The sequence below is a fragment of the Protomyctophum bolini genome (assembly GCF_963924005.1).
Source record: "Protomyctophum bolini genome assembly, chromosome: 8".
Taxonomy (NCBI): Eukaryota; Metazoa; Chordata; class Actinopteri; order Myctophiformes; family Myctophidae; genus Protomyctophum; species Protomyctophum bolini.
The window spans coordinates 19835167-19862077 of NC_137869.1; the positions used below are offsets into that span (position 1 = coordinate 19835167).

At 42.3% G+C, this 26911-nt stretch overlaps 1 protein-coding gene across 6 annotated transcripts; it reads left to right on the forward strand.

Moving 5' to 3' along the window:
* The first annotated feature begins 9155 nt into the window (after positions 1-9155).
* Positions 9156-26886, forward strand: exoc1 (exocyst complex component 1). Of its 6 annotated transcripts, XM_080770271.1 has the most exons (22): positions 9156-9207; positions 9667-9798; positions 10299-10429; positions 10876-11035; positions 11544-11561; positions 12544-12731; positions 13235-13375; positions 13826-13912; positions 14506-14638; positions 15026-15135; positions 16417-16485; positions 17353-17502; positions 18307-18415; positions 19800-19844; positions 21279-21454; positions 22387-22500; positions 22640-22719; positions 22988-23216; positions 23671-23854; positions 24392-24591; positions 24798-24992; positions 25343-26886. In XM_080770271.1, exons 2-22 carry the CDS (start codon positions 9675-9677, stop codon positions 25493-25495), a joined length of 2796 nt encoding a protein of 931 aa, XP_080626397.1. In that variant the 5' UTR covers positions 9156-9207; positions 9667-9674; the 3' UTR covers positions 25496-26886. The 6 variants fall into 6 exon arrangements, with proteins under 6 accessions (XP_080626397.1, XP_080626399.1, XP_080626400.1 ...); XM_080770273.1 differs by lacking the exon at positions 19800-19844; XM_080770274.1 differs by lacking the exon at positions 16417-16485.
* The last annotated feature ends 25 nt before the right edge of the window (positions 26887-26911 follow it).

The window sequence follows — 26911 nt, forward strand, 5'->3', positions numbered from 1 at the left end:
CGATATAGAAAAATAGAATAACTCTGCCGTCTTTCTGTACGAGAATGCAAACTTACCGTGTAACGGTCTGTGCGTACCAGGGTATCTGTTGGGTGTGTGTGTGTGTGTGTGTGTGTGTGTGTGTGTGTGTGTGTGTGTGTGTGTGTGTGTGTGTGTGTGTGTGCGTGTATGGCCGTTCCACCTGCCTGCTGTCACTGTGGAACTAGGACATTAGATGGAGTCAGGTGTCACAGGTACTGTAGGGAGGGCTTGATTGTGTGTATGCGTATGACAGACAGACAGACAGACAGACAGACAGACAGACAGACAGACAGACATACAGACAGACAGACAGACAGACAGAATAATGCAAAGAGAAGGAAAACTAGGAAGAGAAAGCAAAGAGGTATATCCTTCCGCAGCACTTGTGATGTGATTGCACTCTAAGTGCTGTGAGTTTTGTCATGGAGCATCATGTTCGATGCATTCCTGAATGGAAAATGACAGTATGAATGCTCTGCTGGAAACTCTCAAGTGCAAATCCGTGTCAGAGTGGGAACGTACATGGTCGCATAGCGGACAAGGTGTCTCGGTGGGTTTAGTCAGATGCCGAGTGAGGAGGAGGAGGAACAGGAGGAGGAAGAGTGATGTGCATTCTACTGTGTGTGTGTGTGTGTGTGTGTGTGTGTGTGTGTGTGTGTGTGTGTGTGTGTTGTGTTTGCCGCTGCTGTGCTGAGGAAGCACAAAGTGGCACTTTGTTTCCTGGGCCAGATAGCAGCCATTGCAGGGCAGGCCGGGAACAGAGTGTGGCATTCATCATTTAAACTGGCAGATGCAGACAAAGCAGCTCATTGTCATCCAACAGTAAATGTGTAGCTACGTGCACATGTGTGAACATAATAGTTGCCTAATAATGTTATGCTCATTTGAACCACTTAAGCCCCATTTTCTTTTCGAAAATTGTGCACAGGCTCAGAATTTGTCTGGATGCACCATTTTCGAAAAGCCCTCATCTCTGGCTTTTTTTTATCCCCAAAAAGTCCTCACCGTAGTTTATGGATTATTGACTTTGTGATCGCATAATGCATGATAGGATCCATGGGAAACATCCCAGTCCTCTGCATTGGCCTCAAAATATAAAATAACTCCCTTATTTCATGCCTACGTTAGTCTAATCCATGCAGCATAATGGGTGCGCATCGTTATAGTGTTACCATGTACATGTAATAAGGCTGTGAACCCACACACACACACACACACACACACACACACACACACACACACACACACACACACACACCACACACACACCCCACCAGGCCTCTGCTCTGGGTTTAGCTTGGCAGCATCACACTGCAGCCTCACAGGAGAATATGGTAATGATGGGGCTTTACCAACCTGGGGGCTGCCTACATTACAGCAGCATAGCACTTCAAAGACAGGCTGCTGCTCTCTCTGACTGCATGTATAAATAGAAAAGCCCTACTGAACCAACAGGCACACATATCGATGTTGTCAGTGGCAGAAACCTGTCAAAAAGCGTTACTTTTCAGGAAATGAAAAAAACAACAACAATCTGTGATCTAATCATGGATTCAGTCTAGTTATTATTTAGTGAATTAGTTAGTTAGTTACACATTGGGAGCTTGTAGATCAGCAATCTTCGCTACTTTTGTGCAACACCGTTCTACAACAAAGTAGAGCATTCATTTATGAAAAAGCATAATTGTATGGAGATACAAGGTTTGTGCCCGACAGCAACGATATACATGTACGCAACTACGCACAGTCGCACACATATACTCACGATTGCGCTCATGCATAGTATGCGAACTGCCCAGTGCGCGCACACACACACACACACACACACACACACACACACACACACACACACACACACACACACGCGGAATGAGAGACGAGAGAACGATTCTATTTCTAGACCATTCAATGTTATGTGAATAGAGAGGGTTAAGAGCCTGATTTATACTTTGTTGTACTACAGACTATGAATTGAGCATTACTGTATGTACAGTAGGCCAAGATCAACAGCCCTCGGCCGTTCTCGGTGGCACAGTTAGCAGCCACTACTTTTACAAATGCAATGTCAGCCATTCATTCATAGTTCTAATGGAAATGTGGACATATGTGAATGGCAATATTATTTGCGACCGAAGGTCAGAGTTAACTATGGAATCGTGCATTTCCCGTCAGTTTGTGTGTTGGTCGGACACGTGACATCACGTGACATCATCAGGGATGGAGCATGTGACATCACGTGATGGAGATCCCATAATATATGGAGATCCCTGATGTCATCAATATTGGCCAGCAACTCTACATCTGACCTCAAATCCTTAGATCTCCATATATGGAGCTTACCTGTTCTGACATTCCATAATGTTGATCCTTCCCCATCCATCCTTCCTCTTCGATGTCTCCCTTTTGACTGATACCTGTCCATTCAAACTCTAGACGGGCCTGCCCCAAAGTTATTAGCAAAAACTAGAGTTCTCAACAGGCCGAAAGATCATACCCCCCATGCCAAACACCAGCGCTCGCCCAGCAGTCTGCTGTCACCCAGGCGGATGCGTGCATGTGACCTTGCCCTTAGGTCGCTTCTCAGTTCTCACCCTCAGGTGTCTTACTGGTGATATTATATTGAAATTGTGACTGAATGAGACTAGATGTGGTCTGGGATTTTGGATATTCTAATATTGTGATATGTCTTTCCTGGTTTTAATCACTTTCAACATCACTGTTGTATAATTGGCCTTCACTAATGCTCATTATATAAGATGGCAAAATTTCCATCTGCTCTCTCTGCATCATGGTGGTTCAGAGACCTGCCTAGTGCCTACCGTCAATGAAGATTCCAAGCTGATACTACAGCCTTTCTCTTACTGTAAAGTTAGCATGCTGAAATAGAAAATACAAGTTTGAAATCTGGTTTGACATGACCAAACCTGCCTAGTGCCTACCAATGATGTCACCGATGATGGCACCTTGAATGCAGGTGTCTGAACTGTCAAAACAAATCACACTCGTGTGAAGTGAGGGGCGCAGTGAGGGCAGTATTTATATCACCCCGATGATGTATTACGTTGTCATTTACTACCCTAAACAAACATTAAAGTCCATAGATTTGGCTGGCAAAGAATTACATCATAACTATCCTATAGCAAATTATATCAAAGTCCAGACATGGCTGGCGACTGGGAAGTCATAATTAGGCTCTAAACAAACATTAAAAGTCCATAGACTTGGCTGCCATCATTTCGGGGGCCTCTCAACTGTAAAAAGCCCTCCTCTCAGACAGTAGAGTGAGTAGACAGAAATGGTATCATCGTATAACGAGCATTAGTGAGGACAAATGATATGAAGATAGGCTGAAAATGGGCTATAAGGTTATTTTAGCCCTAGTTTATATTTTCAAAATATTTAGATGATTTCCCAAAATCATTTAAATAGCCAATCTACAAGCTCACAAAGCATCATGTGGCCACATGTATGTAGTGATCTTTTAGATTAGCTATTTTTGATATTTTGGATGTACGACGACAAGAGCGCCCCTCACTTCACACGGGTGTGATTTTTTATATTATCGTCCGTATGGAGGTACTTGGTCAAACATAATGAGATTTGATTTTGTCCATATATCACCCAGCCCCAGTGAATGGCCTTAACACGTGCCAGTCTTTATGCACCTTTTTGGCATTCAACAGTATGCAAAGACTAGCAGGTGTCAAGATCATATCGATGAACGATTAAAGGTCTGATTTCACCAACAGGACTGATAATAAGGATCAGCCTGGAGCCAATCACATGCAAACACACACTGGAACTAATTCCACGTGGGAAAACTGGCTAATCCGTTTAGTTCCATAGTGGGATAAACTGGCACGCATGCTAAACCCTGAGCACCAATTTAAGGACACTTAAAAAACTGACCCTTAGGCGTGACACACACACACACACACACACACACACACACACACACACACACACACACACACACACACACACACACACACACAAGAGAAATGATAGTCACTTTCAGTAGTAGAGCACTGTAGAGGTGTGTGTGTCTGTGACTGTGCCCAGGTGATGATGGTCGTTGATGCTCATCAAGGAAGGCAATTATGTTTCTGCACTGTCAAAAGTAATGCTACTTCTTTTGCAATGTAGTTAATTAAAAAATCTCAAGGGGGAGATAAATTATATAAAATTAAAAAAACTGTAATTTTTCTTTAAAATATATATATTTTTTTAATATCGTGAAAAGTCGTATCGTGAACCTCATATCGTGATACGAATCGTATCGTGAGTTGAGTGAATCGTTACATGCCTAGCTAGCACCACTCAAAAATAGTTGATCTACAAGCTCAGAGCACGCTGTGAGATCTGCTATGATTGGTGCATGACACCTGTGCATAACAAGTATAAATCAGCCATAATGCTCAGGGCGTAGTGCAGGAGCAGCACCAAAGATTCACTTACGAAATCTTTCGCAGAAAAAAGCTGATAAGCTTGCAATGCGTCACAAATATATTTAATGTGGAATAAAAACTGGAAAGACACTAGTATAGAGCCCTGAGGGAAGTGGTTAACCACTTTAACTCTAGTGTTTATGGGGGGGGGGGGGGGGGGGCATCGTTTTTCAGAATATGCAAATAATCACACTGATTAAAAAAAGGCTTTAAAGAGTTTCAACTGGCTAGTCAAATTGGTTATCTGTATACATGTGATATTGCTCTAATTGTATATCTGTTCATTTGGTAATTGTGTATCCCCCAAAATCATGAAGGATGAATAAGTCAACGCCTCCAAAAATGTTGTTACTGCACTTTGGCTTTGTAGAGCAGTATTTCCGGGAAAGGCATTTTCTTGGGGTTAAATAGGAGGAGGCCTATTATACACCCCTGAGAGACTCCGGTCAATGTAGTATGTAGGATTTACTATCACTTGTTTCACAGCTTGTGTAGTCTCCTCAAAAACTGTGTGGAGATAGCTTGTCAGTATACTGTATATGGGTCAATAAAACAAGGTTTGAGATCAATCTAACGGGCCTTGGGGAAAGAAAGAAAAGCAAAAGCGAGAGATGCACAATAAAGATCTGTTTACTAGGGATAGTATACTGATAACATCAATACCACTGGTTTACAGGGGCGTATTGTTCAGCTTGTCTTACCACAAACACAAAAACTGGTATATATCAGTCATACTGTACAGAGGGCTGGATAAATGAGGACAGACCTCAGAAGGAATCAAGTGGTAAACTGTAATTACCATTGTGTGTCTTTAGATACTGTAAGCCTTGGTCTGATACTGATCCCAGTACTGGAATCTGCCGGAACCAGCAGTCAAGGCCAGATACATGTGCTGAAATAATGTAGGTCTATGTTTCACAGTAACTGTAAAAGTGTAATAATGTACATGACTCAGCAGTCAGCACTCCTTTGCCCACTAACACACAATCTCTCTCTGTCTCTCTCTCTCACACGTGCACGCACACACACACACACACACACACACACACACACACACACACACACACACACACACACACACACACACACACACACACACACACACACACACACACACACACACAAACCTTTGGGGAGATTTACTTCATTCATTTACATTGCATCAGTGCATACATTTATTCCATATTCCATTACACTAACCCAAATCCCTACCGTAACGCCTAACCTGCTTATATTTCAGTATATAATACCAATTTTGTGGCGACTCCCATGTACTGGTTTCATATACATTTGAACATGCATGCATGTATTATACTTGTCCTTTGTTAAATGGTCAAACTGTTGATATCAAAGGGTGTTCAAAGTGTATCACTCTTGTCCCTGGGAAGCTAGCCTGGGCAGCATTCCTTTTCGGGTTTATGATCCGGTCGGGAGCGGATGATATCGCTACGACATGTTGTAGTATTGTTTTGTAGTCATCAGTCATCCGGAACTTCCTTTTCCCTCAAACCAATTTTTCTCATTAAAAGCTGCAGGCTACGAGAGCTTTTATTGTTATTCTTCCGGTTTGAGGGAAAAGGAAGTTCCGGGTGATTCTTCATGCCTGATGACTACAGAACAATACTACAACATGTTACATGACGTAATGATATCATATCATCCGCTCCAGACCGGTTCACACGGCACTTTTGTAACACAGACCAGGCTTCCGAGGTGGAAAGCCTGGTGACGGGGAAGCAGGATTTTTAATGCACAGATATCAATCTCTGATTTGCAATTATATGCCTGACAAATAATGCAAGGAGAGGGGGGGGGGAAATCAATCAGTGACTCAGATTCTCTGCATCTAGGCTATAGTAATTCTATATGTATATAGCCTGATTATTTTTCAATTCACTGAGTGCAGTTTGGTTGTGCCCCCATGTATTCGATGAAAATGAACACTCTCCATGTGCATAATTACAAAAACACTGCAGATTTCAAGACTACTTTGGATTAGACACCCCTTGCTAGTGATTTAACTCGAATTAAGCTTAGAGTGATTAGAGTCATTGTTTATATGCGTGTCAAATAGCCATAACGAGTTATATTATGGTGGGTCTCTAGGCCTGAAGCATGTTTCTTCTGGTAAACAGTCGACTTGTAATCTTGTATGACCACCTCATCACTCATGCAGATCTATGCTCATATTGTAGGCATAAGCCTATATATGACAGATGTGATCATGTGAATATGATGTCAGTTTAGCCTAAATAGACTATGTTAGTAGGCTTAATTTCTACTGAAAGTCCATCAGTAACCAAACCAGGTTTAGCCTAACCTAACAACAGGTAACAGGCAGGAATTAATTATTCCATTAATACATTAATTTCTGATGGAATGTAATTTATTCTCCCTGACCCAACGTTTGTGTAAAATGCAAATCATAGACCAATGAGATGTCAACGAGCATCAGTGCGAATGTGATGCTTAACCAAAAAGGGGTTAGAGACGGATTAAAAACAATCTCTAAAATTCATGCACTCGTTAAACAAACACACGCCATGATTTACTGTAGGCCTGCATGCCTGAGCATTCCAGCTGACACAAACATCCAGATGCACGAAAGACTGGATTGAATCATTCGGTTGGAGACCTGGCAACTGTCTCTGAGTCTCTGACAAAACGTTATGGACATATATAGATAGACACAATTGAATCAAGATGCCAATAGGCTACGGCCCCGGCCCCCTACCCTACGGCTATAACAGGCTATATAAGCATAGACATGTTAACCGTAGCAGACTAGCCACCGTTAATTGCAGACGAAAAGACTGCACTGGAGAACAAAGAATCTGGCCTTGGGGGGGGTTTCAACGTAGTATTGTCATAAAAATATGGAATGCCAACAGTCATAAATGACAAATGAATGAACGTGGCCAGTTATGCTCAGGCCCCATTGACATAGGCGTTTGCAAATGTTACGATCAGATCAAGTCCCAGCCCACATGCAGCGCGCGCGCACGCACGCGCACGTGTGTGTGTGTGTGTGTGTGTGTGTGTGTGAGAGAGAGAGAGAGAGAGAGAGAGAGAGAGAGAGAGTGTGTGTGTGTGTGTGTGTGTGTGTGTGTGTGTGTGTGTGTGTGTGTGTGTGTGTGTGTGTGTGTGTGTGCATCTCTATGAAGGATGAAACGATGCAGGTATAGCCTATACATGGAAATGAAGAGGCAGACTCTAGTGTCTACATGAAGGTCACCATCGGCTTGATGCAGATGACGCCCATATGGTTTTCATTCATAAACAAACACACACCATGCCACTCTACCTTTGATGCGAAACGGACAACGGTCCAGCCGTCCAGTCTTGGAGTTTTCGGCCGGGGGGTGGGTGCTGCTGCTACTGTACGTTAACGCCACGGCTCTATGCTCATTGCTCTGGTCGTCTTTTGTGTCGCTCGCTGCCTGGCTGCTGATGCTGCGGCTCCGCGCTCCCTCCCTCCCTCCCTCTCCACGGCGACGCACGCAGACCGAGGCGCGCGCACACAGACAGGCAGCCCTTGTGCACCGCCGCACACACACTCACAGCTGCCTGCACAGTGCACACGCGTGTGAGAGAGAGGAGGGTGTGGCTGGATTAGGATCGGCGAACGAATTGAACCGTCTTGTATAGCCTAAATTGTCACGATGATGAGGCCGGGGCTGATATCAATTCGTTCAGGTGTTAATTAATGCAGGGCAAAGGCACTGTGGTCCTCCTTTGTGTTTGCTTGCTATTTATAGCCTATCAATCGGAAGACTATTATAAATTTCTGCAGTTCTCGATTTTCACCTGTCTTCCATTATACTCCCGAAACCATCCAGTGAGGTCGAATAGAGATTCGCACCTCGGCCAGTGACGCGCTAGATGGCGCTATAGTGGCAGAAAGGCAATTTCGGAAAACAACATTTTCAACACATTCTCTGCTCATAAAGCCCACGAAGTAGGCCTATTATGATTTTTGGGGGAAAATATCAGATCTCTAATATAACTAGACCTGTCCACTGTCCAGTGTCCTCTTGCAAAAGTGTGAAGTAGGCCAATAAACTATAAAACCGTATAATAGGTGTTATTTAAATATTATAATATTAATATTTGTTATTATTTTATTTAATAAAATAAAAATGTGTTGGTTAAAATGGGTGGCAGACAGTGCAGTGTTAAATCCACTGGTTTAACAAAACAAAACGTAAAACAAAAGAAAAGAGTATAAAAGTAAAACTAAATATATTTTAAGTAACAAAAGTTAAATGTCCCATTTCACTAGGTTTCAAAGGATGTATAAAAATAAAACAGATCTTAAGCTGTACGTTGTGTATCAATTTGACCACGTAGGCTATAACCATTTGGGGTCCGCTGCTGTATGTGGTTGACAGCTTGTCTGTAACTAGAACCTTTCAACTGAATATCTCAAGGACATTTAGATTTTGGACAAACTAGTCTCTTTTTTTGTCGGATATTATGTTTTACATTCATCCAGTAGCTGACGCTCTTGTATCCCTTATCAACTTCGTCATCCTGACCTGGAGGCTGGAGCAATTAATATTCTTCATTCGCATTTAAAAAAAGAGTTGTTAAAATACCATATCACATTTTGGGGATTGTTACTCAATGTGGGGGCGGGGCCGTCGTAGTACCTGTCACGTGACATATCCAGCTGTCAGTGGGAAACAGGAAGTCTGGATCCAGTCACTTGTCAACATTTGGAAGTGGAAGCATTGAGGTAATAATAATAATAATAATGGCTGTTTTGGTGCCCTTTACTTCCGAAATATGAACGACAGACAGATAGGACATTTAGTATTAGTAGTAGCTAGCAGCAATAAGTAACCCTATTTGTGTTTTGTTGACAGTCTCAAGACTCGCAATCCGTGCTATAAACGTAAAGCTGAACCAAACCAACGTTAGCCATATAGCTAGCAGCTAACTAGCGACTACTTGGTTTTAGAAGCATTGTGTTTGAACGGCATTGATTGTGAAATGAACAGTGGTGTTGACCGGTCTCTGTTATCAGCATCTAGCAAAGACACATATCGGTAGGTGTTTCTCAAACGTTCTAATATGTATGAGAACACACCAGCTGCGTGTGTGTGTGTGTGTGTGTGTGTGTGGATAAAGACTAAATTGGGACTAAATTGGGAAACGGTGTAAAAAGAGTGTCATGCGGTGTGTCTCCTTTCAGCATCCACCATGACAGCCATCAAGCATGCCCTCCAGAGGGACATCTTCACACCCAACGATGAGCGCCTCCTCAGCATCGTTAACGTCTGTAAGGCAGGAAAGAAGAAGAAAAACTGCTTCTTGTGCGCTACAGGTAAGAGTCTAAGAAAAGCTTTGAATGAGCTTGAATTATCCTCTTTCAAACTGCAAAGTGTTTCTTTCATAAAAATCCACCGTAGACATGTTATGAGCTACTTTCTGTAAAATTCTGTGCAGGTGTTGAGTGTTGGAGTTTGGAAGCGCTTGTCAAAGTCACTGAACGGCCCTGCGTACCACCCGTTTCGAATTTGCACATAATGCAGGAGGCAGGAGCACGACCCGTTTAATAAAAGCGAGTGCTTCCAAATTCCAACACTTGAGCGACAGAAAGTAGCTTATAACCTGTCTATGGTGGATTTTTTTAAACAAACGCTTTGCAATTTGAAAGAGGATAATTCAAGCTTTCCCTACAGCTGCAACAACTCTAGATTCATCCCATTATAAAAAAATCTAGTGTTGCAAATTGCGGCTAGGGAACCATTTAGAGATATTTAGCTTCTTAAAATCTATTCCATAATAATAGTAAAAAAATAACCTGCATCCCTTTTATTCAAGTCACAACAGAGAGGCCTGTCCAGGCCAAGGTGGTTAAGGTGAAGAAGTCGGACAAAGGGGATTTCTACAAGCGACAAATGGCCTGGGAGCTTCGAGACCTGACAGAAGTGGATGCCAAAGACGCAAGCAAGGTCAGAGCCATTGGGTCAAGTATAGTTATTCCTCCTGTTGTTAATGTTACCGAACTACAACTGAACATTGCTTACCGGTAGTTCAATTTGTACTTATGTTAAAGTACTGGAGTACACTTAATGACAAAGTACACGTTTTAATATCGGTGCATTTGCGATATTGACACATTTCCCCCCAAAACTAAGACTATTTCCAGAAATTTTCAAATCCAATGAGGACTAGGTCATGCAAAGGTTCTGATAGGGTTGTTATAGCTATACCGAGAGGACATTGACCAACTGTGCTTCACAGCAGCTGGTAAAAAAATTAAGTCAAAACTTATTTCCATTGTGGTCCATAGTCTTGTACAAACGGATGTATTGAACAGACATTGATCTTCTAAGTAAGTCCACTCTAAAAAACTATACAACTCTGTGACGTGTGTGTTTTTTCTCCCATGGTGCAGGAGAACCCAGATTTTGACCTTCATTTTGAGAAGGTCTACCGCTGGGTGGCCAGCAGCACAGCTGAGAAGAACGCCTTCATCTCCTGCATCTGGAAGCTCAACCAGCGCTACCTGAGGAAGAAGGTGGAGTTTGTGAACGTCAGTTCTCAGCTTCTGGAAGGTAAGTTGCACAACTCTGTCCTCAGCCCACCCATCGGGTGGAACCAACCAGAAAAAGCTAATTTCATTGGTGTTTTGAATTTTGATATATCAATAAATTGATTAACCACTTAAGCTTTATGCTTAAGCTTTATTTTATACATCACCAACAGTAGTGAAAATATTTAACTGCCCAAAATTGGGATAGACTATTTGATAAAATATTTGATTATTCGATAATTGATTATTCTCCTGAACCATAATTTCGTCGACCTGCCTTGTTGTTGTTGCAGGTGAAGAATTGATTTTAAAACTTAAAATGTTTTTGCCAAAAGACAAACTAGTAAAGAGCAGAACGGTACTGTCTGTCATTTACAACCAATCATGAGCTTCCTTTTTTTGTTAAATGGTATGTTTAGGGATATTGTGCCGTGTCTTCTCCTGTCCTGATGTGTGCTGTTGTTTTTTTTCTTCTCGTGGCTTAACGCTTTCTTTATTCTCACTCTCTCTTTAAACCTTTCTCCGGCCAGAACTTCCTAAAGCGGAAGGTTGGTAGGACTTAACTTTCTCTGCTCATTTCACCTCATTTCGTCACTGTCGGGCAGAAACCTTGAATCTCCATATTATACCCCCCCCCCCTTTCCTTTTTGGCTCTAATTTGTCATACGAGAATGTCACACAAAGAAGCACACATGTTGCTTGTGGATTGGCTGTTTTTAAAACCTTTGAAAGTGGTTAAGTGTGCCTGTGGGTTTTGTAAATATTTAAACGGGATCAGTTTTATTGTCACATCACATGTTTACAGGTGTACATCATTTTGCTTTGAGGAAAGGAAGAAGGGGGAGCGGTAGAGGGAGGGAGAGCATGGAGAAAAGAAACAACTAATAAAAAATATAACTAGTGAAAAGTAACAAGAACTTTAATAACTACATTATATCCATTAAACACAGGTAATTTATTCCCATTTCCTGAAAAGCATCAGTTTTTGTCATACAAGGTTTCCAAGCGACAGCGATGATAAGCATTCTCACGGCATCAACCTCCCATCCCCATGATACACTGACGATCCATAAAGTCCAGTCTCTCTTTGGAGTTTGCGTGGATGAGTGTTTGTCATTACAACGGGGATGTGCAGGGATATTGTATTTGTGTTACCGGGTTGATCTTACATAAAGTAATTCAAATGATCAGTCTGTGAAAATGATGGGCATTACACTTCCCTGTAAGCTACATATGAGCGAAAGGAACAATGAGAGAGTGTAATGTACACTGTGGCCACGTAGGGCTGAAACTATCCATTATTGTTTATTTATTGAATAATCGAGAAGCGTGTTATTTTATACTTAGTAGTCACACAAAGTAGTGCAAAAATAGTGAAAATAGCCAAGCTTTGAGATATGCTATTTTCACTATTCATTTTTTTTTTAAACTTTTCACATATAATGACATGCCCAAAGCGTGCGAACAGATACAATTGATTAGTTCAATTTGTTCTTGCACCCCTACTCTGTCTCCTGTCCCCCGGGTTAGAATCTGTGCCGAGTGGTGAGAGCCAGAGCGTTGCCGGGGGCGACGAGGATGCTCTGGACGACTATCAGGAGCTGAACGCACGTGAGGAGCAGGACATCGAAAGCATGATGGAGGTGTGTGAGTGTGCCATCTCCAACGCAGAGGCCTTCGCCGAGAAGCTCACCAGCGAGTTGCAGGTGCTAGATGGGGTAAGTGAAATGTTTCTTTAAGATTTGATGTTTTTAAATCATTTAGACCTGAGGCTGATTCTAAAAAAGCCTTCTAAAACCTAACCTAAGGTTTTCTGAAAACCTTCAAATTCGTAGTAAAAAAGAAACAAACATTGGCTTTACCTCTTAATAACTTATCTTTTATGTTTCATAAAAATGTTTTACTTTGTCTGTAGGCAGCACTTTGAGATTTGTGTCAAAGTAAAGTTTATTATTATTATTATTATTATTATTATTATTATTATTAACATAACCGTGAAGTAGGGCTGGGAAATTAACTGAAATACAATAATGAATATTTTTTACATATTTGAACAACACAAAACCTTTTCAGATGGGGTTCCACGGCCAAATACGTATCAATTCAGGTGTCCTTGACGTGCAAAGTTTGATTGGCACTGAACTATAGGAACAAATCCCATTTGACTGGAATTGGATAGTCAACAACAAAATAAACATGCCACATTCCCCCCTCCCTCCAGGCCAACATCCAGTCCATCATGGCATCAGAGAAGCAGGTGAACATCCTGATGCAGCTCCTGGACGAGGCGCTGGGCGAGGTGGACACCATCGAGGGCAAGCTGAGCAGCTACGAGGAGATGCTGCAGAGCGTCAAGGAGCAGGTAGGTACTTTCATGTACTTCACCTGCTACCTTTTCCCTGTACACACCTGTTCGTTTTTTAACCCATTTAGGCCTGACCTCAAAATTTAAAAAAAATCTTGTAAATCCTCCAGTATTCTGAAATAAATATTTTCACGATTAAAAAAAAATAGCAGACCTACAAGCTCGTAGCGCGCCATCTGCTATTTTCCAATAGCTAAATTATAACATAATGTTTAAAACACCAAAAGGGGTTCCCGCCCAAAATGGGTTAAGGTAAATGTACATATGTCCATATTTTTCTTTTTACCCGTTTCTTTCTTATGTTTTTTCTCTTTGCTCTCCCTCTTTCTGCCCCCCCCACCCCTACATTCATGAAAACCACAATCAAACAAAAGTTTGGGCAAAATTTCACCCACACACCTGTAAACCCATGATGTGAAATTCAAAAAGATTTTGATCCTGATTCAGATGGACCAGATCTCGCAGAGCAACCGCCTCATCCAGATCTCCAACACCAACAATGGCAAGCTCCTGGACGAGATCCAGTTCCTGGTGGTAAGGACCTAGGAGCTAGTACTGTGACTGTCAAATTTCTTCTTATTCAAATGATTACTGTACTTTTTCCAATAATTGAGAAGCACTTAAAAATAGCATTTCTTATATAGCAACAAATCGATTAACCACAGAAATGTTGTTTAATGCTTAGTCACACAACAGTGTCCTGCAATAACAGTGAAAATGGAATATCAACAAGCTCACAATGTTCCACATCACAACACGCAGTAAGCTTGTAGATCTTTTCACTGTCAACTTTTTCAAATCTTTGAACTTTTAAGGTTGCATTCACACCAGCATGCGATACTGCGATTAAAACAAATGGCTTTTCAATTTGGTTTTGTCTGGAGGTCTATTTATACAGAATCTCCACACTAGAACACTTATCTGAGATGTTAAACTTCTATTTAGTACCACTTATTCACATATTGAATAAAACAGTTTTATCAGTCAAATTGTCAAAAATGTAACACTATTGTACTCTGGCTGGGATTCACCTTGTCTCAATACGCCATCTAGTGGACAAAATGAAAGTGTTCTCTTGGAGAGTACTTGAGTTGTGTTATGTGTGTGTTCTTCCTTTCCTCATGCAGAACTACATGGACCTTTCCAAGGGACACATCCGGGCATTGCAGGAGGGAGACCTGTCCTCTCCTAAAGGCATCGAGGCCTGCATCAACGCCTCCGAAGCTCTTCTGCAGTGCATGAATGTGGCTCTGCGGCCAGGTGGGTTTACACACCGCAAGCTCTAATAGACGCCATCTTTTCTTTTGTGTTGTCAGATAAATAAATTGGTTGTTCCTTCTCAACCTGGGGGGCAGTAATAATGGATAGATAATGGATTGATCGACTAAATACTGATTTACCACTTAAGTCCTGGCCGGGCTGCGACCTGACGACCTTTGCTGCGTATCACTCATCTCACCGTTCTCTCCCCATTTCCTGTCACTCTACTGTCTTACTTCGGCGTGAAAAGGCTTATAGATATCTTATTCTCAACGTTGTTTTTCTTTTAAACAATCATCCATTGATCGTAATCAAGGCAAAGGTTTGAAATAAATGCTGATATTGTTTTGAAATCATATCACCCACACTGCTTTCTCCTCCCCCAAGGCCATGACAAACTGATGGCTGTGAAACAACAGCAGCATCTGTTCAGCGAGCTCAGGGACACATTCGCCAGAAGACTCACCAACCACCTCAACAATGTGTTTGTTCACCAGGTAACACACACACACACACACACACACACACACACACACACACACACACACAGATACACTCACACACACCCACCACATTAACAGCAGCTCATTTTACTATGTTCCTTCTTTAATGTAGCTCTTGGCCAATTTTATCGTTGCTGTCTGTTGGAAACATTGTATGTCCAGTAGGCATGTAACGATATATAGTATATTGATATATATCGATATTAATCCTGTTGATATGAATCAATGTAATATCGATTATAATTATGGTGTGATGTGAAATGTGAGCTTTAATCATATTCCATCATACTGAAGTGCTTTTGGAGAGAAATGAGGCTGAGTCACTTTCAGTAGTAGAGCACTGTGTCTGTGACTGTACCCAGGTGATGATGGTCATTAATACATCAAGGAAGGCAATTATGTTTCTGCACTGTCAAAAGTAATGCTACTTCTTTTGCATTGTAGTTAAATAAAAAATGTGAAAAATGCTCGGGGGGGAAGATACATTATATAAAATAAAATAAACAGTAATATTTCTGGAAAATATTCTTTCTTTAAAATATCGTGAAATCGTATCGTGATATGAATCGTATCGCGAGTTGAGTGAATCGCTTAATGTCCAGAATGGTTACTTTCCAGGAAATGGAAAGAACAACCAGTTTTCCAATAGATTCAATGGTTTTCAATACCTTCTACATTGACCTTCAAAATTGCATCGTCTCTTGCACTCTTTTATTTATGAGTCATTGAAACATATATGTAAGAGCAGTGTTGTTGTCTTCAGGTTTTATATGCATCGGCTTGTAAGAAGCCACGCCTGGTGCAAAAGATCATTTGTCCCCAGTGTAAAAACAATCCGCATCTGTTAATCAAAGATTAAACATTTAACTTTTGTGATGTATTTTCACGTGGAATCTTGTGTTATCTGTTGGAAGACTTGGAAGCCAGTCATGCCATAGAAAGAATTTGTACATGTATTTGTAAGGTTAGCCAGTAGGAGCTTAACTGTGACACGAATTACATGAGAGAGAGGCATTTCCGTTTCAGCAGACTGAGAACTCGTGAAGTTGTGAGGACACTGTTTACACATTAGCCTCCTGCACCACAGGAGTGACCCGGTGTTTCCTGTTTTTGCAAGCACAACCCCCCCCCAGCCCCCTCTCCCCTCCTCCCTCTCTCTCCTCGTGGACTTGCTGGTTCGCTGTGAACCGCCTTGCTGTGCTTTTCCTGTGCCGTCTACTTCCTGTGTGTGGCTCACTTTGAATCACTCCACTCTGCTCTCTGTCTCTGTGTCAGTTCAACCACTTCAGTCACTTCAAAATGACCATCCCTCAGTTCTATAGGTCCTCCTGTCTGTCACTTCCCGTGAGTACCCTCACAGAAATGCCACCCAACCCTCCCCACTATTCTAATGTTTGGCCTCTCACAAGCTCATCCTGCCCCCTCCCCCTGAAACTGACATGCCATTAACTCAAGCACTCCCAGCCGTATGCCATTGATTATGTGCATGGGATATGCTCATAACATCTTCATCTCATCCGATCCCAAAGCCAAGGAGATGTGGACCGTCTCTCTCCTCCATCCAAGGCCCTGGTGTGTTCTCTGCTTTCTGCACTGGGGCGTTAACATGTCTTTGCTGTGCGAGGGGATCTATACTTGTCATGAAATCTTCTGCCTGACTGCTCTGCTTGCATGCCTGGGCCTAGGCGCCACCGGTAGAGTGAGTGCAGTGTCACAAAAAAAGGAAATGGAGAGCAAATCAACGTGGTATTTGTCAGAAACATGAGCTTATCAACACAATGAACACCATGACCCGGATCCTTACTAATACTAACGTATGGCTTGTTGTTATTCGTAATTGTTAATTCATCTTTATATAATGCCTGTACACCTTCGACTGCCATAGGAAACAATACAAGGCCTCTTGCTGTGTTTTTAATGTGTATGTACTACTGTATACACAAGGAGTGTAGATAAGGACTGGGTATGTGTGTTTGCACTTTTTTTGTTTAGGAGAGTTTAGTGAGTATTGCCTGTATTGTGTCTACAGTCTAGAGCCCAACTGATGGCAGATTTCTGGGTCCCGTCCCGATTTTCGAGAGACCTAGTCCACCACTTACCGATGTCTTGACCCACATGAAAATCTATTCTAGTTCTTCAAATGATAGCTATATATGGGGCACTATACCATTATATTGTCTTGGCTCTAATTGTGTCCATTGTTTTGTGCAGGGCCATGACCAGAGCTCCACCTTGTCCCAGCACACTGCTGAACTCACCCTGCCCAAACACAGCCCCCTCCACAGGGACCTGCTCCGCTACTCCAAGCTCATGGAATGGCTCAAGAACACCCACCGGGAGAAGTACGAAGGCCTGTCCAGGGTATGCCTGTCACAATTCTTACACAATCGCCTGTGATAATCATAATGTTGCGTTCACACGGGCAGATTAAATGATGCAGTCTACCATTCATTGTCAATGGAAGCCAGCGGCATGATGTTGCAAAGACAGAATGATGCATCATGTAGCTGCTCCAAAACTCACAATGCGTCTTTGCATTGTCTCATCTGCCCGTGTGAACGCACCATAAGTCTATCATCATTTCCGGTCATCTGTATACATTCATCTTCTTTTTCCTTTCCTTTCCTTTTTTGGCCATAGTACATTATTTTGATTGACATTGTCATTTCTTTGTATATTTAATCACAGGTCATATCTTTCTGACCTGTGCAGTTTTGTATACAAAGTCTAAAATCCAAACAGAAATGTTTATTTACAGTATATGTTCCAAGGTTCAATCCCAAAACCAAAATTCATCTTAAAGTAAAATATCATGTTTTTTTACAACCCTCATCCATGATCAGTCCCCTCATTTTACTCTGGTTCTCCTGTATGTTTACTGTTTAAAGAGAAAACGCTGTCAATTTATGCCATTAATAATGTCAACTAATGCAAAAAGCAACATGCAATATACCATCCGAGAAAAATGCTTAATTTTTACTCCAGTGGCAGAGGTCGGAATGGCTGTTGATTTTGACATCTGCTGTGCTTTCGATTCCCTGCTTTGACTGATTTTGTCACCACGTATTAATCTTTACTCCTACAGCTTTAAATGAGTTCATTGACATGCTCTGTGGTATCAGTCTCACTTCTCTGTCCAAGCTAACTCTGTGTCTTGTGTCTTAGACCTATGTTGACTACATGACAAGATTGTATGAACGGGAAATCAAAGATTTCTTTGAGGTCGCCAAGATAAAGATGGCGGGTACAACCAAGGAGGCGAAGGGCAAGTTTGGTAAGAAGAAGGTGTCATAGAAAGATGTATGCATGTTGTAATATTGTTGATATATGTTATTGAGAAAGGTAGAGGAAAAAAAGATTGATCATTCTGACGTGACTGATGTGTGTGTTATACTCCATCGCATGACAGTGTCACTTGTCGAGAGCAGGTGTTCAAGCTCAGACGTTGTGAGGTTGTAGTACTGCTGTTGTCTGCAAGTGACACCGAGCAACACTGTTGTTGTGTGATGGAGTACAAATTGAAAAACACACCACATCGTTGTGTCATTACTTGTAGGGCTGCAAGGATTATTCTCTTTATTCATTTGATTACTTTTTCTATGAATCAAAACTACATCCATTCGTTTGATTAACTGTTGGAGCCATAATTACTTGTATCAGCTGTCACAGCCGTCTCCCTCCAGTGCATCATAATGGCTACTCAGCCTCAGAGGAACTCTTTGTCTATGTGGCATCTTTTCCCATCTAAGTCTGCCAACTTTGTGAACGTCTTCATGTTTAACCCTTTCCGAAATGCTTACTCTGACCTCTGACTAGTTTTATGTTGTCAGTGGTAAGGCAAAGACTCTTTATATCTTTTATGGAGGGACAGACAGTAGGCTGACAGGAGGAAATGGGGGGAAGACATGCAGTAAAGGCCGTCAGGATCGACCATTAAATCAAAGCGCCCAGCGATTTACAGCAATGGAGCACATTACGACTCGGGTGTTAAGTACCTGCTCACCACCGGAGAATCTACTGCGTTGCATACTGCATCTGGCTTGGCCAAGCAATTATAGGGCATAGCAGTGGGCATGATTTCCTGGTTCCACTCAAAAATCTCCAATACATTTTTCCCATAAAGATTTACAAAATTATTTATATATATATTGCAGAATCAAAGGTTTTATGGTCATGACTCACCAGGATCCTGGATGGCTTAGTAGGCTTAAAATAATTTGTATAAATATGTTTGTAAATCTCTATGGGAAAAGATTTTTCAGTGGAACCAGAAAACCACGGCCACTGCTATGCCCTCTATACGAACACAACTGACCGTGTTCCGGAGAGGCCTGTCAGCAGGGATGCTGGACAGAAGGGTAGGATGGAGGACGGGCCTCCTCACTGGCACATAAAAAAGAGCTTTGCTTTTTTGCATTCATTGTTAGCCTCTTCTCCTTATGAAGTAAAAAGAAAATAAATAAATTATTGTTTTCTAAAGGACTGACCGAGCCACAGTGACACCTAAGCTGCTGTGCTCTGCATGCCTATGTCTGCATTCATGACTTGTTCCAGCTAACATCTAGCGTCACCCCAGCACCACCACAAACATGCTGCATGTTTTAAGCCTAACCTCTCTCTGTCTTTGACGCATTCCCTTTTTTCTAACCGGCCACCAGCCACGCTTCCGCGGAAAGAGAGTGCACTCAAACAAGAAACAGAAAGTAAGTATTCCCTGCTCCTCAGTACTCAGTTTTCCTTCCACTCAGGAAACCCCTCGCTTCTTCAGCAGTGGTTCTCAATGTTGGGTCTGGGGTCCCCATGAGTCCTTGGGGGAGGGGTTCCAGGGCATTCCCTTAAGAGAGTGTACAAATGGATCCACAAGGGCATGTTTGTAGTACTTTCAGGGTTAGATTAAATTTGTATCAGATGGGGATGAGGTTCAGTGGCCTAAATGCATATCGAACTGGGCTCTTGCTGTGTTTTTAATGTGTATGTCCTACTGTATACACTTTGTGTATACAGTATTACTGTATACACTTTGTGTATACAGTAGGACATACACATTAAAAAAGTGTATACAGTAGTTGGCTTGAAATTGAAAAGGTTGAGAATCGCTCGCTGCTATGAAGCATGTTTCACCCTTGTACTCTGCCGTGTGCCAGTGCAGCTGAATGCATTATAAAATGCATACAATGGCTAACACTCTTAATCTCTGCTTCACCTTTGAGAATGCGGTGTCTGTCTGTCTGTCTGTGTTTTGAACGTACTTAACCAGTTAAACCCTTTATACTTGACCGAGGTCTTGGTCCCCTCCTTTTTCCCTACACCAAAACTCACCAAATCTTTGCCCAGAAATGGGACCCTAGGGGTTCATGGGGTATGGATTAAATCTCTCTCATTGGGCCTACAGTGTGGCTGAAAATCAGGTGCAGGGACCACCATGGCACCATGGGTCCAACTCGACTCTTACGGGGCTGTAACTCTGGGGCTGTATTTCACAGTGAAATAAAGATTTTACAATGTAGATTGGGGTCCCAGAAATGAAAGAAAATCTAATTGTATGGGTTCAAGGTTGTACTTTATTGTTACATCTTGTGTACAGGTATATAAGAGTAAAACTTATTTTGGTTTGGCTTCCTTCAGAGTCCAGACAATGCAGCAGCATAGACAATAATAATCACAATAATCACAATCAATAAAAATCACACCCGTGTGAAGTGAGGGGCGCTCTTATCATTATACATCACACATAATCTCATGAACAACTGAATTTATGTGATTGGTTAGCCGAGTTGCTCGTCTACATATGACGTACATTTTCCCTTCATTGTCAATAGCATTTAATGTTTGTGTTGCCACAAATTTACGTCATTTGACCTAATTTCTCCTTTCATTGTCAATGGCAAATATGAGACGTGTGTAGACAAAAGCTGTATATGGCTTAATGCGAGTCAGATCAGGTACTATGTCACACCCTAGAGACCTACTACTTCTGATGTTCTCTGTATAGAAGGGGCTGGCGCCCCTCAACAATAATTATGGGTGTCTGTGGCCTCGTGCAAAATCAAACTGGGGTCGGTCAAATTAAACTGTTGAGAATCACTGCACAACAAGCCACTTCTAATGGCCTGTGTTTAATCCTTGTGGTGTCCCAGGCCTACATGGTGGCCTACATGGCAGCTCTGGGAAGCTGACCGGCTCCACGTCCAGCCTGAACAAGCTGGCGGTGCAGGGCTCTAGCAGCAGACGCTCCCAGTCCTCCTCGCTGCTTGACATGGGCAACATGTCGGCGTCCGACCTAGACGTAGCCGACCGCACCAAGTTTGACAAGGTGAGCCAGTCAGAGGGACTTGTTTTATGACATGGCTTCTGCAGGGGTCCAGACTCTAGCTGTCTGTGTGTGTGCGCAACCACTGGACTGATTAGTGACAAATGTATTGTGTAGTGTACACTGCCAATAGGTCAAAGAAATATTTTACTTATCACCTTTATACTACTTAATAATAATACCTGGGATTTATATCACGCTTTTATGAGTACTCGGTGGGGGGGGGGGGGGGGGGGAGTAAATATTAATAATAAGATAGGCAAGTATGAAAGAGATAAAAGCACTAAAACACTAGTTGTTACAAAGTCAAATGGTATTTGAAAGCCATCTCTGATGCGTTGGTCGATTCCAGAGGATCACTGGATTGGGAAATAATGTTGATAATAATAATGTTGATTTCTCAGATAGGCCCGGGCCGGTTTCCGGTTATTTCACAATTGTGCTAGTGACGGACGGTCAAGGACACACAACATGCCCCAAAATCTGTCTTAATTGCCATTTGTGACCGAGACCTAACTAGGCCTTGTCTGGTCTGTGAGAATGCCGAGGTATAGAGACAGGGCCTATAACCTTGAGCGCAGGTGGAACCGGCGGTCACTGCGAGATCTTGATATGGTATCCGAGGTCTGCTACGTGATCTGGGTTCTTCTTACTTCATTCTGTCTGCCACCTGCGTAGGCATGGGTATTTATGGCGTTGGGATGTCGGGGGTGATGTCACCCCCTGACGTCCCGGTTGTGATGTCAGAGAGGCACTACGTTCCTTCGTAACACCATTTGTTAGTGTAATCTGCTTCTCTGTCTGAGTGTAATGTAGTGAAGCAAGCTTCACTACATTACTATACCTATATAGCTAATACCTATCAAATATCAACATTGAGTCCATGATAGTGGTTAGTTAAATGAAAATGAAACCTGGTGTGTGCTTCTCTGCAGATATTCGAGCAGGTCCTCAGTGAGCTGGAACCTCTGTGTCTGGCAGAACAGGACTTTATCAGCAAGTTCTTCAAGCTCCAGCAGCACCCCACCATTACACCACCCCTGGCTCAGGTACATACAGTATCTGCTTCATCCACCTTTCTGCTCACATGCTGTATATGCAATACAGCAATTTCAATATTGCAATGTTATTGAAACATAAGTTAGCTAATAGCTACTGATATTTGCATGGCTTTCTGTCTCCTGATAGCCTGAGATGGAGGAACAGGATGGAGTGGTGCAGTCCAGAATTATTCCTCAGTCCGAACACAGGCAATCAATATCCTCAGAGTGAGTAGTTCCTGTTTTCATAGCACTACCATTCACACTACTACTACTACTACTACTGCTACTACACAAACACACACACGCTATCAGATGTAGCACTCCTCATACTCCACACATACTGTAATCCTCAGTGCCTAAACACTGTGTCTGTGTGGGGGTCTCGGCTTGTGTCAGATAAAGGGGCGGGGGGTTCCAAGGAAAAAAGGTCTGCACTATCCGTCATTGCTCTCGCACCTCCCCTCCCCCCTCCTCTGTGGTCGGTGTCTTCTAGGAAGGACATGGTGCGTCTGATGATGAACAAGATCTTCCAGAGCATCGAGACGGAGCTCAACAGCCTCATCGCTCTGGGCGACAAGATTGACAGCTTCCACTCGCTGTACATGCTAGTGAAGATGAGTCACCACGTGTGGACGGCGGAGAACGTGGACCCTGCCTCGTATCTCAGCACCACGCTGGGAAACGTCCTGGTCACCGTCAAGAGGAACTTCGACAAGTGCATTGTGAGTGGGGGAAGTGGTGGAAGAAGTACTCAAGATGTTTTCACTTAAGTAAAAGTAGCAATATTACAATATAAAATGCTCTGTTACAAGTACTGTAAAAGGCCTGTATTCAAAATTTTACTTGAGCGTTTCTGTGGGTCTGGAAGTTCCGGGGACCCCCACCATGGTGTTGCACCACTTTTTTTTTTTATCCTTGAGGTCACATGGGGTCCCCTGCAAAATGTGTTAATAGCATCACATTCAGTTTATCTACTTTAACCCTATTAATAACAATATCTTAGATTTATAGAGCACTTTTCTAAGTACTATATACATTGGCTTTTTTTAAATAGGGGAGCTTGTTTCCATTGTGGTCCATTGTACTCGTGTAGACATTTTATGTGTGAAAAGTTTGGAATTTCTTTGAAACATTTTAACGACACAAACTTGTGGGGGTGCCACAAAATCTTTTCAGATGGGTCAGATCAGGCAAATGGAGGAGGTGAAGATTTCTAAGAAGAGCAAGGTGGGAATCCTGCCATTTGTCACAGGGTTTGAGGAGTTTGCTGAGCTGGCCGAAACCATCTTCCGAAATGCGGAGCGCCGGGGAGATCTGGACAAGGCCTATGTCAAGCTCATCAAGGCTGTCTTTGTCAACGGTGATTTTAATCTCCTTTCCAATTGCGCCCCTGATAGGCCCCCTTTTAAACAATGTGGATTTAATTTAATCTAGTAAGTGATATTTTGTGTCAAAATGAGTGTTGAGTACCGGTAGCTGTATATTCTGATCATCATCATCATTTTTCGACCGTGGTCATAATGCCATGCCAGACTTCTCGGTCCTTCATTGTCATCCCCAGTTCCTGCTTACTGATGCATGTGTCCCTAGCGATGACATCAGGGAATGACAGTTTTCAGAAAATGATTTTCATGTTGGGATACAGATTTTATCCAATTAGGAGAGAGATCTCATACAGGATCCAGGCTGAGCAGGTGAAATTGGAAGTGATGATGCAGAGCAGTGAGCAGACAATTTTTAAACTGGAATACTATAACATTTAAGTTGATTAATGGGTACTCTCTCGTGATTGGCTGAAATTGAACAATTAGCTCTATAGCAACGTATGCGAATATGAAGCTTTGAAAAAAGAAAAAAAAGCCTGGCACTTTAAATGGGGTCTGCTTTGTCTCTCCAGTGGAGAAGGTGGCGAATGAAAGTCAGAAGACGCCGCGGGATGTGGTCATGATGGAGAACTTCCACCACATCTTTTCTACTCTGTCTCGTCTGAAGATCTCCTGCCTGGAAAGCGAGAAGCGTGAAGCCAAGCACAAGTACACAGACCATCTCCAGTCCTACGTCATCAACTCCCTGGGCCAGCCTCTGGAAAAACTCAATGTAAGAAGAAATGGAATTTGAAATACACAACAACATTATCCATTTAATTCCTCTATACTTGGTAAACTTATTTTTTGTTGTTGCTCTCCACACCAAATTATCTTTGCCCAAAATAGTTTATCCACAAGCAAGCTCACAGTTGATTTAGAGAGTAGGAGAGTTAGAAACACTGTATTCATTGCTACTTGATTGTTACCTGTTCACAGCACTTCTTTGAAGGGGTGGAGGCGCGTGTGGCGCAGGGGATCCGTGAGGAGGAGGTGAGCTACCAGTTGGCCTTCAGCAAACAGGAGCTGCGGAAGGTTATCAAGGAGTATCCCGGTAAGGAGGTGAAGAAGGGCCTGGACAACCTCTACAAGAAGGTGGACAAACATCTGTGCGAGGAGGAGAGTCTTCTGCAGGTAAAACACATAGACCAGTCTTCAAGGACCCCTTTAGCTGAGAGAAAGAAATAATTAATTCATTAAATGTATAACATGTTGCATTTTTTTTCTTTCTTATTATTTAGAAAGACTTCTATGCAACTTGATGAAGAGGCTTTCAAAGATAGCTCACCATATTTAGCTAATTGTCTCATCAATGTCTGTTTGACTCTTGAGAGATTTGAGACTAGCTTGGACGTATTCGACCTATGATCTAATTACCAAAAATAGGGACACCAGGATGAAAATGGGTAATTGTTCTTTTTGCTTTTGTTAATGTTTTTTAAATAAAACTAATTGAGACTTTGCATTTGTTTTTTCTGCACCAGGTGGTGTGGCATTCCATGCAGGATGAGTTCATTCGTCAGTACAAGCACTTTGAAGACTTGATCGGCCGTTGTTATCCTGGATTTGAAATCACTATGGACTTCACCATTCAAGACATGCTGGAGTATTTCTCCAGCATAGCCCAGTCTCATTAGACTGGCTGCTTGTACCATAGCACCTTATTACTGTTTGCCTATACTTGAAGATACACTACTCACAAACATTTCTGCTTTTAGCTGTGTGTGTGTGTGTGTGTGTGTGTGTGTGTGTGTGTGTGTGTGTGTGTGTGAGACTGTGACTGTGTGTGTGTGTGTGTGTGTGTGTGTGTGTGTGTGTGTGTTAGTGCTGCCAACGAATATTCCATATTCGAATGAATATTCGAATGTAAAAAATAAAAGAATAATCAAATGTATTAAATTAAGATTCAAATTTAAAAAATAACCAATAAATTGCTGTGTGAGTTCTGGTGAGCCTCTGTGCCACGTAAACTAAAACATTATACAAAAATGTGGCTATTAAGATAATTATGAATCATTCATTTGATCTCGCAAGACTTAAGAGAGTGCATTTCTCAACACCAACCACGGCCCATACACTACGGACACACTAGAATTATCACAGAGAAAAAACAACAGTCAGTGGCCAAAGACACATCGCTGTCTGCCTTCGTTCAAAATGTAGACAGGCAATATTCTGGTAATTACATCTCATGGTAATTGAAAGAAGACTTTAAACTAGCTGCTGAAAGCATAAAGTATTTAATGACTGATTGATTACTAAGGTCTGGTCAAATCCTCGTTAAATCGATCGCATGGTAATTATTTTGCACCCAGCAGGGGGGAATAGGGGTCAGCGTCATTATTCCGACGGCACGTTCCGACTTGCCCCATTACTAACCCTGTCCCTAACTGCACGCCAAGGCACGTTGTCGGACTAATGCACCGTCGGAATTACGAGCGGATCCTGGGAAATAGCGACACCTATCTACCAGTAAGACGCGCAAACGCGGGAAGCGAACGCAGCTCGTACATATTTGGGTTTTGGATGTATAGCTGCTTTGGGGACACCTTATATGGTTATGGCTGAGTCATGGTGACACAAATCACTCAGCTCCATATATGGGCACAAAAGCGGGACAGCCAGACAGACAGACAGACATGATCTGCTAGGTCTCATAGTAAGTGCTCACTGCGTTCGCAATTAAAGCTTCCATGCCGCCTGATCTGTACATAATTTAAAGTTTTGTCGCATTCCTATGCCAATAATTTGTGTCTCCATAGGGAACCACTGCTGGTTATCAAAGGGTCTCCAGGGAGTATAGAGCTGATCATCAAAGGGTAGGAATGCGACAAAACAAAAACAAGTCTCCATGGGGCAAGTAATCGCTAGGAAGAAAATGTAATTTGGGGGTGAACTATCCCTTTAAGCCTACTGTACCTGTTTTTGTTTCTATTTCAGTGCTAGTTCAATGCATTTGATTCTTGATTCTTTCCTATATGTTTTCTGTATGTTTATGCCAAATGTAAATATTAAATAAGTTGTCTGTCAACCCATTTATACTATAGGCTATC

Excerpts from the sequence above, each read along its gene's own strand:
- exoc1 (XM_080770271.1), top strand. The coding sequence starts at position 9,675 with ATGACAGCCATCAAGCATGCCCTCCAGAGGGACATCTTCACACCCAAC. Across the intron at positions 13,376-13,825 it reads TGCAGAGCGTCAAGGAGCAG|ATGGACCAGATCTCGCAGAG; the intron begins GTAGGTACTTTC and ends ATCCTGATTCAG. Across the intron at positions 24,592-24,797 it reads AGCCTCTGGAAAAACTCAAT|CACTTCTTTGAAGGGGTGGA; the intron begins GTAAGAAGAAAT and ends ACCTGTTCACAG.